This window comes from Papio anubis, chromosome 8 (assembly GCF_008728515.1).
Source record: "Papio anubis isolate 15944 chromosome 8, Panubis1.0, whole genome shotgun sequence".
Classification (NCBI taxonomy): domain Eukaryota; kingdom Metazoa; phylum Chordata; class Mammalia; order Primates; family Cercopithecidae; genus Papio; species Papio anubis.
Genome location: NC_044983.1, coordinates 138925242 through 138942892, shown reverse-complemented (window position 1 = coordinate 138942892; position 17651 = coordinate 138925242). Strand labels below are relative to the sequence as shown.

The following is a 17651-nucleotide window of genomic DNA, read 5'->3' as shown; positions in this document are numbered from 1 at the left end:
CCTGCAAACCTGTGTCTGCCAGCCGGGGCTCGGGACAGCCAGGGCCCTGGACTCTCACACACCGCCGCTGCCCCTCATGCACAAAGCACAGATGCCACACCGCGCCCTGGGGCACACGCTTTATTGGGGCTAGCACTAGAGGCCTGTGCCCGGCAGCTGCACACGCACTGGGAGCAGCACCTGCAGCTGCTCGGCTGGCGGCCACTGGACCTTGGTGACGAAAAAGAGGCGGAAGTGCTCCAGGCGCTGCTCCTGGAACTGCGTGGGGCTATACTCTGGCCCATCCGTGGGCCGCAGCAGCGACAGGTACCTCTCCTGCTCCAGCAGGCCGCGGCTCAGCAGTGCCTGCGCCAGGCCAGGCTGCACCGCCTCCAGCTGCCGCTGCACGGCTGGGAACAGGTCTACCTCACGCAGGTCGAACACCAGCGGCTTCCCATACCTGCCCCATGAGGCTGGTGAGGCCGGGGTGGGGCTGGGAGGTGGGGGGGGGTGTACCCGACCCTGCCCGCCTCACCGCAGAGCCCCCAGGAGAGCCAGCCGCAGCCTCTCCGGCTTCAGGTGCTCCGGGTTCACTGTGTCCACATAGTTGGTGTCCTGGTAGCGCAGGAAGGTGGCTGCCTGGCCCGAAGGGTCAATGACAAGAGGCCACCTGGGGACACCCGTTGAGTCACTGTTGTCTGTCCAAACCCCAAATCGCCCACATCTGGCCCGGAGCACTGACCGGCCATCGGCGCGAATGCGGTTGCCCACATCTTTCATCAGCACGTCGTGCAGCTCGGTGACCTGGCACTTCAGCCCGGGCGCCTCTTCCTCCCCTGTAGGGGTAGCAGAGTGCAGCTGACAGGCAAGCCCAATGCTGGACCCCGCCCTGGGCCATATCTCCCAGCCCCCAGCCAGTGCCCCATGCCAGGCCCACCCTCCTGCGTCTGCTCCCGCAGCTCCAGCCTGGCCATAGCCAGCGCCTCCTCGGCCTTCTGGGCCTCCTGCCGCAGCCTGTCCACCTGGGCCTCTGCGTCCTTGATGGCCTGGAGAAGGGGGCCACACTGACAGTCGCTCGCCCTGCCCCACGCTCTGGCTGGAGAGGGTACCTGCCTGAGCCTCCTCCCCACCCCACCTCGAGGAGGCCACTGTTGACTGGTGACTCCCCATGTTTAAGAGGGAAAAACTCCAGGCCTGGCAGGGGAGGAGGGCCTGGGCTGGTGTGGAACAAGGAGAGGGGGTGAGGGCGCAGGGGCACAGCAAGTCCACCATGGGCTGCCACCTGCAGCGTGAGCTTGGTCTTGTCCATGCACCTCCACTCACACTGGTCGTGCTCTGTGATCCTCCGGCTCAGCTCACAGTATGCCTGTTGCAACTGGGTGGGTGTATGGGCAGGTCCTGGCAAGGCTGGCCCTGGCAAGGCCGGCCAGTACCCTCCGACCAGGTCACTCCTGGCCCAGGGGCCTGAGGGCACCTCCCCTCCTAGCTCTTCCCCCAGCTTCCTGGCCCTCCCTCGGCTCCCCCTCCTCCCCACTCTGCTCTCCCTTCTTTTCTGGCTCCTCCCTGAGGACACACTCACCTCCTTGTGACACTGCTGCTGCTCCCTGGCCAGCTGTTGGACCTTGAGGGTCATGCTAGGGAGCGGGAATGAGCTGGGGCAGAGGCTTCCGCCAGCGCCCCCACCAGCACCCCCTGCCCGCACTCCCTGCCAGTGCCACCAGCCCCCCCACCAGCACACCCTGCCCGCGCTCTCTGCCCACGCTCCCTGCCTGCGCTCCCTGCCAGCGCCCCTTGCCAGCACCCCCTGCCCACGCTCCCTGCCCATGCTCCCTGCCAGCGTCCCTCGCCAGCACCCCTTGCCAGCACCTCCCACACCCCTCCTGCCTGCCACACCGCTTGGCCTCAGCCTCCTTGTGCCTCTGGGCCTCCTGGGCCCGGCGCTGCTGCTCTGCCTCCATGTTCTGGAGCATGGCCTCCGTGAGGCTCAGGTCCCACGAGTGCAGCACGCTCGCCACGGTGTCCAGCGAGGCCACCTAGTGACAGACGACATTTGTCGGACACTCGGTGCTTGTTCTGAGTCTTTTCAGCCTGGAGAGGAACGGTTGCTGTCCCATTTGGGAGAAAGGGTGCCATTGTGCAGAAAGGCCTCAGTGCTCACAGCTGGTGCATGGTGGGCCCCAAAGCATGAGCCACTGTGGTACTGCTGTCCCCAAAGCCCAGACCACCCGGAATTCTCCTGGGCTTCCTGACCAAGTCCAAGCAGGAACCTGCTTCTGTGGCTGGGTTTCCAAAGGCTTCCTTCCCCTTCACTCCCCCAGGACCTGGGACAGGCTTCCTGCCTCTGCCAGACTCAAGTACACGCCTGAGGCCTCGGCTGCCACTGCTGCTTTCTGAGTAGGAGGCTGGCCCACAGGACATGCACCCTGGATCTCCCTCCTCTGTGGTCTCCCGTAGATCTCTGCCTGCAGGACACAACCCTTGGGACTGCCGCTGCCTCTCACCCTCCTGAGTCCCCATCACTCTAGGAGCAAGGAGTGGGTGCAGAGAGCCGAGCTCAAAGCCCAGCTGCCCTGGGTGAGTCCCTGACGTCCTGTGCCGGGGCCTCCTTGTCTGTGGAGCAGGGATGATGCGTGGAGGGGTCGCAGTGAGGAGGCAGGAAGAGCAGGAGCTCAGAGCAGGTCCACGTGCGCCTGGTGGCGGGCCAGTCCCAGCGTCACCCTTGACCAGGAAGCTGCGCATGGGTGTTTCCGTATGTGAATGCCACTTGCCCCATCCTGCTCTGGGAAGGCAGGGTGACCAGGGCCTGCCGTCTAGTGTGGCCAGCTCCCTAATGGCTGGATGACAGTGGAAGGAGGCAAGGCAGTAGCTGAGAAGGGCCAGGTGGGGCAGGGAGACTCTTGTACTCGGAATCAGGCCTGGGAAACAGTTGGGGCCCGAGGAGCTGCTGGCTGGAGAGCAGAGGCCTGGGAGAAGGAGAGCAGGTGGCTGAAGGTGGGTGCCACAACCAAGAACAGACCAAGAGGGTGTGGCAGGCCTGGCAACGGGGCCAGGTGGAGGTGGACAGACACGGGCCACGGAGCAGGCAGAAGGCACTGCATTAGGGGTGTGCAGGTGAGCGGCCGGCGTTCCCATAGAGCAAGGGGTTCATGGCATGGGAAGGATGAAGCCAGGATGAGGGGAAAGGGGTGGGGAAGGATGAGTTCCCTGTAGCTCTTCCAGGGAGACTGGCCACAGACAAGTGCAGCCAGGGAGACTGAATGTGGGCAGAAAGTGTGGGAGGGAGGGGGACAGAGCAGACAAGAACGAGAGAAGCGGTGGCGCGGCGTGGCCTCGGGTAACCACCATCCTGGCCGAGCTGGTGCCGACTTAAGCATTTGTCTACAGATGCAGGGAGCAGAGATGGAGAGAAGGGGCAGTATAGGGGGCCTGCAGGTCTGCGGGGGGCCAGGGACATGCAGACAGGTGGCAAACTCACCTCCACGGCCACCTGATGGATCCACAGGCTGACAACAGCCTGAGGACTGGCCCTGTGCTCTCTGCTTCCCAGTAGCTGGGACCAAAAGTTCAAAGCCCACCAGGGCCAAAATCAAAATTTTACACAGACGTTTGCTTTAAATAGAGCCCAAATATGCATATTTCTAGACATTTAGACCCTGCTTCTTTGCATACCCTGCAAAACTGAACCCGCATCTGCCAGTGGTGGGTGAGACAAACCCTGGGGCTACAAAAACCTTCAGGCTGGGCTGCCTTCTGGAACTCTCTGGTGCCCTGTCCTGCTTCTGAGCAGTTTCCTGTAGGTGCCAAGCTCTCTGTGAAAACCTGTCCAAGTGCGGCCAGAATAATGCTCACTGCGTGCTGCTGCCCTCTCCTGGTCCTGTCTTCCTCCATCAGCCCCCAAATCTCCAGCCTCTGTGCCTCATTCCCCGGCAGCCAGAGGGGCTCCTTCCTTGTCCCCCAGGATCTTACACTGGCCAGTCTTCCTGTCTGGAAGCTCCTCAGACGTTCACAGCCCTCATTCCCTCCCCTCCAAGTTTTCCCTTGTACGTCACCTTCTCAGCAAAGCCCACCTTGGCCACCTTTCTTAAAATTCCAGCCCAGCCCTGCCCGCTCTGGTAGCCTGGTATCTCCACTGCACTATGAGTTGTGACAGAACATCCTTTGTTTTGTTCAAGGATGTGCCCTAAGTACCTAGAACAGTGCCCAGCTCAGGTCTTCTGTCAGTTGGTCCAGTGGCTGGGCTAATGAACGGATGAGTTAATTCATAGATTAGCGTACACCTGATTGTTTGGACAGATAAATGGCTAAATAAATAGGAGAGATGACTATAGAGACGTATTCATTTATGGACATTCCTCTGCACATTCATTTATCAATGACTCTGTCTACATTTGTAAATATAAATTTGCAAATATAAACATGTGGGTGGGTGAGTGGAGGAATTTATGAATATGCACATTTAATCCTCACTTTGGGCTCCTAAGGACAGTAACCTCAGAGTAAGGTTGACTTCAGCCTAGCTTCAAATCCTCTTAATCCCTGAAGTTGGTGAAGTGACTCCAGACTTTTGGTACCCCCAATACATGGCAAAAGCTAAATCCTCAGTGAAAAAAGAGTGAAAAATACCTTTCTAGGCTTCAAATTATTCCTACCAATAAAACATATGACATGGCCAGGCAAGGTGACTCATGCCTGTAATCCCAGCACTTTGGGAGGCCGAGGCATGCAGATTGCTTGAGCCCAGAAGTTCAAGACCAGCCTGGGCAACATGGCAAAATCCAGTCTCTACAAACAAATAAAAAAAATTAGGCCAGGCGCGGTAGCTCACGCCTGGGATCCCAGCACTTTGGAAGGCCGAGGTGGGCAGATAGATCACAAGGTCAGGAGTTTGAGACCAGCCTGGCCAACATGGTGAAACCCTATCTCTACTAAAAATACAAAAATTAGCCAGGTGTGGTGGTGCGTGCCTATAAATCCCAGTTAATTGGGAGGCTGAGGCAGGAGAATTGCTTGAACCTGGGAGGCAGAGGTTGCAGTGAGCTGAGATCATGCCACTGCATTCCAGCCTGGGTGACAGAGCAAGACTCCGTGTCAGAGAAAAAAAAGAAATAGCTGGGCGTGGTGGCTCAAGCCTGTAGTCTTAGCTACTTGGGAAGCTGGGGCAGGAGGATCACTTGAGCCCAGGGGGTCAAGGCTGCAGTTAACTGTGATCACACCACTGCACTCCAGCCTGGGTGACAGAGCGAGACCCTGTCTCAAAGAAAATAAAAAGTAAAAAAGACTGGGTCTGGTAGCTCACACCTATAATCTCAGCACTTTGGGAAGCTGAGATGGGCAGATCACTTGAGGTCAGGAGTTCAAGACCAGCCTAGCCAACATGGCAAAACCCCATCTCTACTGAAAATACAAAAATGAGCTAATGTGGTGCTGCACACTGGTAGTCCCAGCTACTCAGGAGGCTGAGGCATGAGAATTGCTTGAACCTGAGAGGCAGAGGTTGCAGTGAGCTGAGATCATGCCACTGCACTATAGCCTGGGTGACAGAGGAAGACTCTGTCTCAAAAAAAAAAAAAAAAAAAAAAGATACAATAAAAAGGCACAGGAAAATACAAGACAATATAAACAAAAATCTGCAGAAACTACAGATGATAGAAATAGCTCCATGAGGGATCAGGATATTAGAGTTAGCTACAGATTTTCAAACAGCTATATTTACTGTGCTCAAAGAGAGAGACTACATTGAGAATTTTAGCAGAGAGCTGGAACCAAATAAAATTTTAGACATGAAAATTAAAATAACCAAAATTAAGAACAAAGTGCATGGATTTAATAACTAGCTAGATGCAGCTGAAGAAAGAATTAGTAAACTGAAAGACATGTCACAAGAAAATATCCAGAATAAACTCAAACAAAAGGATGGAAAATATAGAAAAGGGTAAAAAACTGTGGTAGTTATTAGTGCTGATCATCAAACATGTCCATCCCTCCACCTTCTAGACATAGGATAGGATTAAACTTCCTGACCAATTTGTGGTTTCAGTGGAGCCAAATGACTAGATCTGACCAATGAGCTATAAGTAGAAGTGTTTGTGCTAGACCCTCCTCAGCTCTTTCCCTCTGGTATACTGACCAGCAATATTCAAGATGGTGGTTGCTGTGTCAGCCTGGGTCCCTGAAAGACTACAATTAGCAGAAGCCCCCTGTTAACCCTCAATGGACATGTAGCATAAGTAAAAAATAAACTCATTTTGTTTTATGCCATTGAGATTTGGAGACTGCATGTTCCACAGCACATCTGTATTAGTCCATTCTCACATGGCCAAAAAAGAACTACCTGAGACTGGGTAATTTATAAAGAAAAGAGGTTTAATTGACTCATGGTTCTGCAGGCTGTACAGGAAGTGTGGTTAGGGAGACCTCAGGAAACTTACATTCATGGCAGAAGGCCAACGGGAAGCAGGCACATTTTACATGACTAGAGAAGGAGGAAGAGGGAGGCGCTACACACTTCTAAACAACCAGATCTCATGAGAACTCACTATCATGAGAAGACCATGGGGAAATCAGCCTCCATGATCCAAACACCTCCCCCCCAGGCCCCTCCTCCAACACTGAGGATTACAATTCGACATGAGATTTGGGTGGGGACATAGATCCAAACCATATCAACATCCTAGTCTATCCTGGTTGATACAGAAATGTAGAGGCTATGGTGAGATCTACCATCTGTATATTTGGAGATTGAGATTAAGGGCAGAAACAGAGGTAATGACTGAGAACTTTCCAAAACTCACTCATGAAGAAAAACAAGGTGGGAAGACTTGCTTTTATCTGGTACAAGACTTGTTATGAAGCTGCTGTAGTCAAGACATGGGTATTGACACAGGATAGATCAATAGACCTATGAAACAGAACAGCAATCCCTGAACAGAGCTATAAGTATATAGACACTTGACTTAGGGCACAGGTGATGGTGTAGAGTGAGGAGGGCAGTCTTTCACAAAGACTGTGCGTGCTCTCAGGACAATTATGCATCCATATGAGACATAAACAAGCTTGAACATGACCTTTCACAAGACGGACCAAAACAACGTACAAAAATCTATTCGAGTGGATGATGGCTTTAAATGTGAAAGATGTAGAAGACTGCACAAGAAAATACCTTTATGTCCTCGGGAGAATGGAGAGAGTTCTTAAACTGACATGAAAAGCACCAACCATAAAGGAAAAGAATGATAAAATTTACTACAGTAAAACAAAATTTTCCATTAAATTATAACATTAAGAAAGTGAAAAGGCAAGTAAGACAGAAGACACCTATAACATATAATTGATAAGGAGTTTGATCTAAAATATATAAATATTAGGTCCACAGAGCAATAAGAAAAATAAATCAGGCAACCCAGAGAAAAATGTTCGCTAATGCTAATAGGTACTACTATAAAAACGATAGCTAACTGGCTAATATGCATAAGAGTTCTCACCTTCATTAATTGGCAGGGAAATGCAAGGTAAAACTGCAGTGAGACACCACGACACATCCACCATGAGTCTGTATTAAAAAACACTGGCAATCACAATGTCTGTGAGAGTATGGGGCAGTGGGACTGTAACATATCCTCAGTGGGAGCAGATAAACGGGTACAACCGTTTTGGAAAACTGTGCACATGTGTACCAAGAGACACATACAAGAATGTTCATAGCAGCATCATTATAATCAAAGCCTGGAAACAAACTGAACGTTTATCAGCAGTAAAATGGATAAATATGTTGCAGACATTTATATAATTAAAGTCTCCATAACAAAGTGAATGAACTATAGCTACAGGCAACAAGACTGAATCTCACAAATATAGCCTGTGATAGAAGAAGCCAGATACCAAAGATCAGCTGCCATATAAATTCATTTACATAAAGCTCAAACACAGTGAAACAAAGATATATTATTTTTATTTATTCATTTATTTTTGAGACAGAGTCTCGCTCTGTTGCCCAGGCTGGAGTGCAGTGGTGCGATCTCTGCTCACTGCAAGCTCTGCCTCCTGGGTTCATGCCATTCTCCTGCCTCAAACTTCTGAGTAGCTGGGACTACAGGCGCCCACCACCACACCTGGCTAATTTGTGTGTGTGTGTGTGTGTGTGTGTGTTTAGTAGAGACGGGGTTTCACAGTGTTAGCCAGGATGGTCTCAATCTCCTGACCTCGTGATCCACCCGCCTCGGCCTCCCAAAGTGCTGGGATTATAGGCATGAGCCACCGTGCCCAGCCTAAAGCTATATTATTCAGGCACTCATTTAGGAATGAATGGATGAATCAGTAAGTGGATGACAAAATGAATGAATAAATGAGGGATGATTTAATGATGTAATAAAGAATAGAACAGATAAAGAAAAGCAAGAGGCCGGGCACAGTGGTTCCCGTCTGTAATCCCAGCACTTTGGGAGGCCAAGGTGGGCAGATGACCTGAGGTCGGGAGTTCAAGACCAGCCTATCCAACATGAAGAAACCCTGTCTCTACCAAAAATACAAAATTAGCCAGGCGTGGTGGCACGTGCCTGTAATCCCAGCTACTCAGGAGGCTGAGGCAGGAGAATTGCTTGAACCCAGGAGGTGGAGGTTGCAGTGAGCCAAGATCACACTATTGCACTCCAGAGCCTGGGCAACAAGAGCAAAACTCCATCTCAAAAAACAAGAAAAAGAAAAAAAGAAAAGCAAGAAAGTAAGCACTGACAAACCCACAGTCAACATTATACTGAATGGGCAAAAGCTGGAAGCATTCCCCTTGAAAACTGGCACAAGATAAGGATGCTCTCTCCTACCACTCCTATTCAACATAGTATTGGAAGTCCTAGCCAGAGCAATCAGGCAAGAGAAAGAAAGAAAAGGCATTCAAATAGAATGAGAGGACGTCAAACTGTTTCTTTTTGCAGACAACATGATTCTATATCTGGAAAACCCCATAGTCTCAGCCCAAAAGCTCCTTCAGCTGCTAAACAACTTCAGAAAAGTTTCAGGATACAAAATAAATGTACAAAAATGACTAGCATCCCTATACACCAGCAACAGCCAAGCCAAATGCCAAATCAGAAAGGCAATCCCATTCACAATTGCCACAAAAAGAATAAAATACCTAGGAATACAGCTAACCAGGGAGGTGAAAGATCTCTACAATGAGAATTACAAAACACTGCTCAAAGAAATCAGAAAAGAGACAAACGGAAAAACATCCCATGCTCATGGATAGGAAGAATCAATATCATTAAAATGGTCATATTGCCCAAAGCAATTTACAGATTCAACACTATTCCTATCAAACTATTACACCAAGCATATTATTCACAGAACTAGAAAATATTATTTTAAAATTCATATGGAACTAAAAAAGAGCCCAAATAGCCAAGGCAGTCCTAAGCAGAACAACGCTGGAGGCATTGCATTACCTAGCTTCAAACTATACTATAGGGCTACAGTAACCAAAACAGTATGGTACTGGTGCAAAACAGGCACATAGACCAATGGAACAGAATAGAGAGCCCAGAAACAAGGATGCTTACCTACAACCACCTGATCCTCAACAAAGATGATAAAAACAAGCAATGGGGATAAGACTCCATATTCAATAAACTCTGCTGGAATAACTGGCTATCCATATGCAGAAGATTGAAGCTCGACCCCTTTCTTACACCATACATAAAAACCAACTCAAGATGGATTAAAGACTTAAATGTAAAACCCAAAACTATAAAAACCCTAGGTAGACAACCGAGGCAATACCATCCTGGACATAAGAATGGGTAAAGATTTCATGACAAAGACACCAAAAGCATTCCCAACAAAAGCAAAAGTTGACAAGTGGGATCTAATTAAACATAAGAGCTTCTGCATAGCAAAAGAAACTATTAGTAAACAGACCACCTACAGAATGGAAGAGCGTATCTGCAAATTATGCATCTGACAAAAGTCTAACATCCAGCATTTATAAGGATCTTATACAAACTTACAAGATAAAACTTCATTAAAAAGTGAACAAAGAAAATGAACAGATGCTTTTCAAAATAAGACATGCATGTGGCCAGCAAGCATATGGAAAAAGCTCAATATCACCGATCATTAGAGAAATGCAAATCAAAACCACAATGAGGATACCATCTCACACCAGCCAGAATGGCTACTATAAAAAGTTAAAAAATAACAGATGCTAGTGAGGTTGCGGAGAAAAGGGAACACACACACACTGTTGGTGGGAGTGTAAATTAATTCAGTCACTGTGGAAAGCAGTATGGCAATTCCTCAAAGACCTAAAAGCAGAACTACCATTCGACCCAACAATCTCGTTACTGGGTATATACCCAGAGGAATATACATCAGTGTACCGTAAAGACACATGCATGTGAATGTTCATTGCAGCGCTACTCACAATAGCAAAGACATGGACTCAACCTAAATGCCCACCAGTGCCAGACTGGATGAAGAAAAGGTGGTACATGCACACCATGGAATACTATGCAGCCATAAAAAAATGAGATCCATGCAGGAACATGGATGGAGCTGGAGGCCATTATCCTCAGCAAACTATCGCAGGAACAGAAAACCAAACACCACATGTTCTCACTTGTAAATGGGAGCTAAAGGATGAGAACTTTTGAACACAAAGAAGGAAACAACAGATACTAGGGTCTCCCTGAGGGTGGATGGTGGGAGGAGGGAGAGAAGCAGAAGACTTGGGTACTGGGCTTAGTTCCTGGGTGAGGAAATAATCTGTACGACAAATCCCCATGACTATTTCACCTACATAACAAACCTTCACATGTACCCCCGAACCTAAAATAAAAGTTAAAAAAAGATTACTTAACATCTCTGTGCTTAAGTTTCTTTGTATATAATAAAGTCTTTTATAGAATGTAGGAATATTAATAATACTACAATCAGGTTTGTTGAGAGGATTAAACTGGAGACTTCATACATATTTCAGTAAAGTTTTATAACTTGAAAAAAAGGAAGCAAGCACTATAAAATTCAGGATATTATTTTCTGGGGAGAGGTGTGGTGTTCTGGCAATATTTTATTTCTTCAGTCAGGTAGTTACTACATATTTCCTTTGTGGTAAATAATTGAGCTACAAGTTTGATTTGTGCAATATTCTGTATGTCATTTGTAATTAAAAAGGAAAGTCCAAAGATGTATAAAATCAAGGAGTGGCTAAAATGAGAGAAGGGATGAATGGATAACTAAAGAAATCGGATGGAAGAGTGGACAGACATATAAATGAGGCGATGATTTTGTAACTTAAAAGAAATTGTGAATACTCATTTAAAATAATAATAGCTACCATTTCTTGAGAACCGACTCTGTGCCCGGAATTGTGCCAAGGAATTTCATTCATTACCTCATGAATCTTCAAAAAGCTGTTATTAGTCCCATTTCTGAATATATGGAAACTGAGATTCAAATAACTTTCAGAACTTGCCAAAGTTTGTCTGTAAGTGGAAGAACTGGAGTAGATGGAAGATGAATGAAGAGAGAAAATAAAAGGATAATATAACGAGTGAACTTATGAGTGTCTTAATGAATAGGCAATAAATGATGAATGGATGAGTAAATAATGAGTTAAACTATAAGAGAATGAAGATTAGATTAATTGAACTGATTAAATGATGAACTGATACATGAAAAATTAATAGATGAATGAGTGTAAATAATGGGTAAATGAGATAAGCAAATGGTTAGTTGAGCAACTGGATGGATAAATTGATGGATGAAATGGATGAATTCATTGTTGAACAAAATGTTTCAGTGCCTATCATGGTCAACCAATATACATGGCATTGGGGCATATGATCACGGGGTGAGCGAGACACAGTCCTTCCTTGGGGCACACGATTATGGGGTGAGCAAGACACAGTCCTTCCTTGGGGCATACGATTACGCGGTGAGCGAGACACAGTCCTTCCTTGGGGCATACGATCACGGGGTGAGCGAGACACAGTCCTTCCTTTGCTTTCTCATAATTTTCTGTCAAGTAAACAGCATGAATGTGTATATGAATGGATGAATGGATGCCTGAATGAATAGTAGATAAATGAGTAATTATTTAAACATGGTGTAAGGGTGGAATGGGCACATTAATGAGTGGATAGTTTATAAGTTCAAAACTTTATAAGTTTATACATTTATTTATAAGTTTATAAATAAATGACTCATGGCTGGGCATGGTGGCTCACACCTGTAGTCCCAGCACTTTGGGCGGCCGAGGCAGGCAGCCCACCTGAGGTCAGGAGTTCGAAACCAGCTGGCCAACATGGCAAAAACCCCATCTCTACTTGACATGCAAAAAAACAAATTAGCTGGGCATGGTGGCGCATGCCTGTAGTCCCAGCTACTCTGGAGACCGAGGCAGGAGAACCACATAAACCCGGGAGGCAGAGCTTGCAGTGTGACTGTGTTGCTGCCCTCCAGCCTGGGTGACAGAGCAAGACTCCATCTCTAAATAAATAAATAAATGACTCATAAGTTAGTAAGATAATTACGAATTGACGAAAGAGCAAACCAACACTGGGGTGAGAAGGATGAAGTGGGTGAATGTATGGAAACAATGATCGATGGATGATGGAGCGATGGCGATGGACTGCGTGGTTCAGTTCTTCTGTATCATCGCTGATATTCTGTGTACTTGTCTCATCAATTATTGAGAGACAGAGATGGCAGAATCGCCTACTACCGTTGTGGATCTCTTTATTTCTCCTTGTAGTTCTCACAGTTTTTGCTTCATGCATTTCGAAACTCTGTTAGTAGCTGCATAAACATTTAGGATTTTTATGTCCTCGTGATGAATTCCTACATTTGTCATTATTAAATGACTCTTTTATCCTTAGTAACATACTTTTTTCTGAAATCTACTTGATGTTAATATAGTTACTTCAGCATTCTGTTTAGTGTTATCTTGGCATATTTGCTTTTATCATTTTAATTTTCACCTATTTGTGCTTTTACATTTAAAGTTTGTTTCTTATAGGTAGAACATAGTTAGCTACATTGTTTTTTTTTTATCCAAAGTGACAATCCATCTTGTTTGTTTGTTTTTTGAGACGGAGTCTCACTGTCGCCCTGGCTGGAGTGCAGTGGTGCGATCTCGGCTCACTGCAACTTCCGCCTCTCGGGTTCAAGTGATTCTTCTGCCTCAGCCTCCCAAGTAGCTGGGATTACAGGCGCCCACTACCACACCTGGCTAATTTTTTGTATTTTAGTAGAGATAGGGTTTCATCGTGTTGCCCAGGCTGGTCTCCAACTCCTGAGCTCAAGCAATCCACCCACCTTGGCCTCCCAAACTGCTGGGATTACAGGTGTGAGCCACTGCGCCCGGTGACAATCTATCTTTTAATTGGGGTGTTTAGAACGTCCACATGTAATGAGATTATTGATATGGTGGAGTTAAAATCTACCTATTCATACTGAGCCTCACTGGTCCTGCGTTTTTCCTTTTCCTTTTCGACTTCTTTGGTAATGCTTTTTGAGACGGAGTTCGCCCAGGCTGGAGTGCAGTGGCCGGATCTCAGTCACTGCAAGCTCACTCGGTTCACGCCATTCTCCAGCCTCAGCCTCCTGAGGCTGGACTACAGGCGCCTCGGGCCTGGCTAGTTTTTATTTTAGTAGAGACGGGCCACCGTTAGCCAGGATGGCCCATCTCCTGACCTCGCGGATCCAATCTGCCTCGGCCTCCCAGCTGGGATTACAGGCTTGAGCCACGCTACCTCGCCTATAAATATTTTTTAAGAATTCCCATTTTATCTCCTCTTTGTTGGCTTATTAGTCTAGCTCTTTTGATATTGTAGTATTGCTTTAGGCTTTAGAGTATACTTGCCTCTAAATTGTCACACCTACTTTCTTTTTTTGTTTGTTTGTTTTTTGAGACAGAGTCTTGCTCTGTCACCCAGGCTGGAGTGCAGTGGCCAGATCTCAGCTCACTGCAAGCTCTGCCTCCCAGGTTCCTGCCATTCTCCTGCCTCAGCCTCCCGAGCAGCTGGGACTACAGGCTCGCCCCACCACTGCTGCTTTTTTTTGTATTTTTAGTAGAGACGGGTTTACCAGGGTTAGCCAGATGGTCTCGATCTCCCGACCTGATCCGCCCGCCTCGCCTCCCAAAGTGCTGGGATTACAGGCTTGAGCCGCCGCTACCGGCCTGTATTTTTTAGTAGACAGGATTTGGACCGGGTTAGCCAGGATGGCTTTCCCACTTGACCTCGCGATCTCACTGCCGGCCTCCCAAAGTGCTGGGATTACAGGCTTGAGGCACTGTGCCCACACACTATTTCTGAAGATATTAAACCATTGCACATATAAGAACCTTGAGACAATACACTTTCTATTTACCCCTCCCAGCCTTTCTGGTATATTTTGGGATTTTTTTTTTTTGGTGTTTTTTGTTTTGTTTTGTGTTTTTGAGACGGAGTCTCGTTCTGTCGCCCAGGCTGGAGTGCAGTGGTGTGATCTCAGCTCAGCTCACTGCAGCCTCCGCCTCCCTGATTCAAGCAATTCTCCTGCCTCAACCCCCTGAGCACCTGGGACCACAGGCGCCGCCACCATGCCCGGCTAATTTTTGTATTTTTAGTAGAGACAGGGTTTTGCCATGTTAGCCAGGCTGGTCTCAAACTCCTGACCTCAGGTGACCTACCCACCTCAGCTTCCCAAAGTGCTAGGATTACAGGTGTGAGCCACTGTGCCCAGCCAATTATCATCATATATATATATATATATATATGTCTCATATAGGGTCTTGCTCTGTTGCCCAGGCTGGAGGACAGTGGCACAATCACGTCTCACTGCAGCCTCCATCTCCTGGGTTCAAGTGATCCTTCCTCTTCAGTTTCCCAAGTAGCTGGGACCACAGGCACATGCCACCATGCCTGGCTAATTTTTTTTTTTTTTTTTTTTTTTCAGAGAGGGGGTCTCATTATGTTGCCAGGCTGGTCTCCAACTCCTGAGCTCAAGCGATCCTCCCAACTTGGCCTTCTAAAGTCCTGGAATTCCAGGCATGAGTCACTACTCCTGGCCCACCATTATTTTTGTTTCTTCGACTATATTTTAAGTCAATGCAAATAAGACACTATCTTCCGCATTTCTGTGGGGTTCCCTTCCTGGTGTCTCATGCCTTTGGGCAGAGCCATATTGCCATCTCGTGCCCCTTTTCTTCCACCAGGAGGACTTTCATTAACATTTCTTATAGTGTGAGTCTGCTGGTGATGAATTCTTTCAACTCTTGTATGTCCGAAACTCTTGATTTTGCCTTCATTTTTGAACGCTGTTTCCACTGGACCCAGAACTCCAGGATGACAGGGCCGCCAGGCCTTTCCTGTGGGGCTCCCCATGCATCACTCCACTGACCCTTATTGGCAGTTTCCAATAAGTAGTTTGCTGTTTTGGGAGGCTGAAGTGGGTGGATACCTGAGCTCAGGAGTTCAAAACCAGCCTGGGCAATATGGTGAAACCCCGTCTCTACAAAAATACAAAAAATTAGTCAGGCACGGTGGTGGGCATCCGTAATTCCAGCTACTCGGGAGGTGGAGGCACAAGAAGCACTTGAACCCGGGAGGTGGAAGTTGCAGTGAGCCGAGATTGCACCACTGCACCCCAGCCTGGGCGACAGCGCAAGACTCTGTGTCAAAAAAAAAAAAAAAAAAAAAAAAAATTGCTGTGACTTTTATCTTGTTTCCTCTGGCCACTTTTAAGGTTTTCTCCTTCTTACTGGCTTTGAGAAATTGTATCTGATGTGTCTTGGCATGGTTTTCTTCACGGCTGCCCTTTAATTATTCCTCTCTTTCCCAGTAAACAGAAATATTTGTGATTGACATTACTTTAGCCCAAGTATAAAAATTGGGTTTTAAAAATTGATTTAGCTGCTTTGCTAAACTGAAGGGGTTTTTCAAGAGTGGGGTCATTTTCTGTTTAAAATTCCTAACCTCAGTGCTTGATAGAGGCACAGTCCCAAATCCAACTTGCCCGCCTCACAGGGACTTTTCCAAGAGGGTACACATTAGCCATTTAGTTTGGAAGGAATAGGGAAATTTTTCATGTGCTTCTTCCATTGTTTTATTTTATTTTTTTCCTCAAGTTGGATAAGGACTTAAGGGAGCACTGGGTTTAGCTCCATCATGACCCCCAGATTCCTCCTCCTCTGGCCTTCCTATTGCCCCCTGGTCTCCCTATCCTCTACTTTGTGAGATGTATGGCGGGGGGAGCGTGTTAGGGGGTCCCAGGGCCTTGCATCGGGTGAGGTCTCTACTATGCTTTTACTTTTTTTCTTTTTAAGGGGAAACATGGGGGTTAGTTTATTAATTCAACAAAGAGCTTGTTAAAACTGTGCTAAGGCCGGGCGCGGTGGCTCAAGCCTGTAATCCCAGCACTTTGGGAGGCCGAGACGGGTGGATCACGAGGTCAGGAGATCGAGACCATCCTGGCTAACACGGTGAAACCCCGTCTCTACTAAGAAATACAAAAAACTAGCCGGGCGAGGTGGCGGGCGCCTGTAGCCCCAGCTACTCGGGAGGCTGAGGCCGGAGAATGGCGTGAACCCGGGAGGCGGAGCTTGCAGTGAGCTGAGATCCGGCCACTGCACTCTAGCCTGGGCTACAGAGCCAGACTCCGTCTCAAAAAAAAAAAAAAAAAAAAAAAACTGTGCTAAGTGTGCCTGCTCATCAAACACCCCATCTTTCAAAACTATCATTAAAAGTCTCACTTTCACTGTTCTCCAGGTCTTTGTTTGTTTTGTTTTGTTTTTGAAACGGACTATAGGCGCCCGCCACCACGCCCGGCTAGTTTTTTGTATTTTTAGTAGAGACGGGGTTTCACCGTGTTAGCCAGGATGGTCTCGATCTCCTGACCTCGTGATCCGCCCATCTCGGCCTCCCAAAGTGCTGGGATTACAGGCTTGAGCCACCGCGCCTGGCCTGTTCTCCAGGTCTTTAAGCCCATTCTTGGGTTTAAATTCGTAAGTTTGTTTCTCATACCCGGGAGGCGGAAGTTGTAGTGAGCCAACATTGCGCCACTGCACTCCAGCTTGGGTGACAGGGTGAAATTCTGGCTGCAAAAAAAAAAAAAAAAGAAAAGAAAATCAAAACAAACAAACAAAATTGCACTGATGTCCCTTAAATCCATAAAATAAAAACTTTTAATAAAAACTGTCCTACAGCTCATTAATGCTCTTTTCATTTGGGGGATTTCTGCTCTGTGCGCTTTAATTTTGGGTAGTTTCTATTACTGTGTTATATTCACTAATAACTATTTCCACAGCATCTATTCTGACATCAATCCCATCCAGGGAGCTTTTTATTTCAGACAGTATAGCTTTATCTCTAGAATTTCAGTTTGAGTCTTCATGTCCTCCATGTCTGTAGTTGTTTGAAGATCTGAAATACAGTTATAATATCTGTTTTAACGTCTGCTAATTCTCACATTTGCGTCAGTTCTGGGTGTCTCTTGATTGGTTGACTTTTCTCATTATAGGTCATATTTTTCCACCTCTTTGCATGCTTGGTAATCTCTGGTTGAATGCCACACATTATGCATTTTGCCTTGTTAGGAGCTGTTTTGTTTTTTTTTTTATATATAAGTCTTCTTGAATTTTATTCTGGGATACAGTTCAGTTGCTTGGGGTGTTTCATCCTTTGGGTCTTGCTTTGTAA

At 47.2% G+C, this 17651-nt stretch overlaps 1 protein-coding gene across 3 annotated transcripts in view; it reads right to left on the bottom strand.

Moving 5' to 3' along the window:
• Positions 1 to 104: 104 nt before the first annotated feature.
• Positions 105 to 17651, bottom strand: part of IQANK1 (IQ motif and ankyrin repeat containing 1) — a 64346-nt gene continuing 46799 nt past the window's right edge. For 2 of the 3 annotated variants that reach the window (XM_031669821.1, XM_021942744.2), the window contains exons 8-13: positions 1873 to 2012; positions 1559 to 1613; positions 1262 to 1354; positions 917 to 1025; positions 515 to 815; positions 105 to 439 (exon numbers count right to left, since the gene is read on the bottom strand). In XM_031669821.1, the coding sequence (XP_031525681.1) occupies positions 136 to 439; positions 515 to 815; positions 917 to 1025; positions 1262 to 1354; positions 1559 to 1613; positions 1873 to 2012 (1002 nt within the window). In that variant the 3' untranslated portion in view covers positions 105 to 135. The remainder of the gene's footprint in view (positions 440 to 514; positions 816 to 916; positions 1026 to 1261; positions 1355 to 1558; positions 1614 to 1872; positions 2013 to 17651) is intronic. The other variant, XM_031669822.1, reaches the window with a different exon arrangement.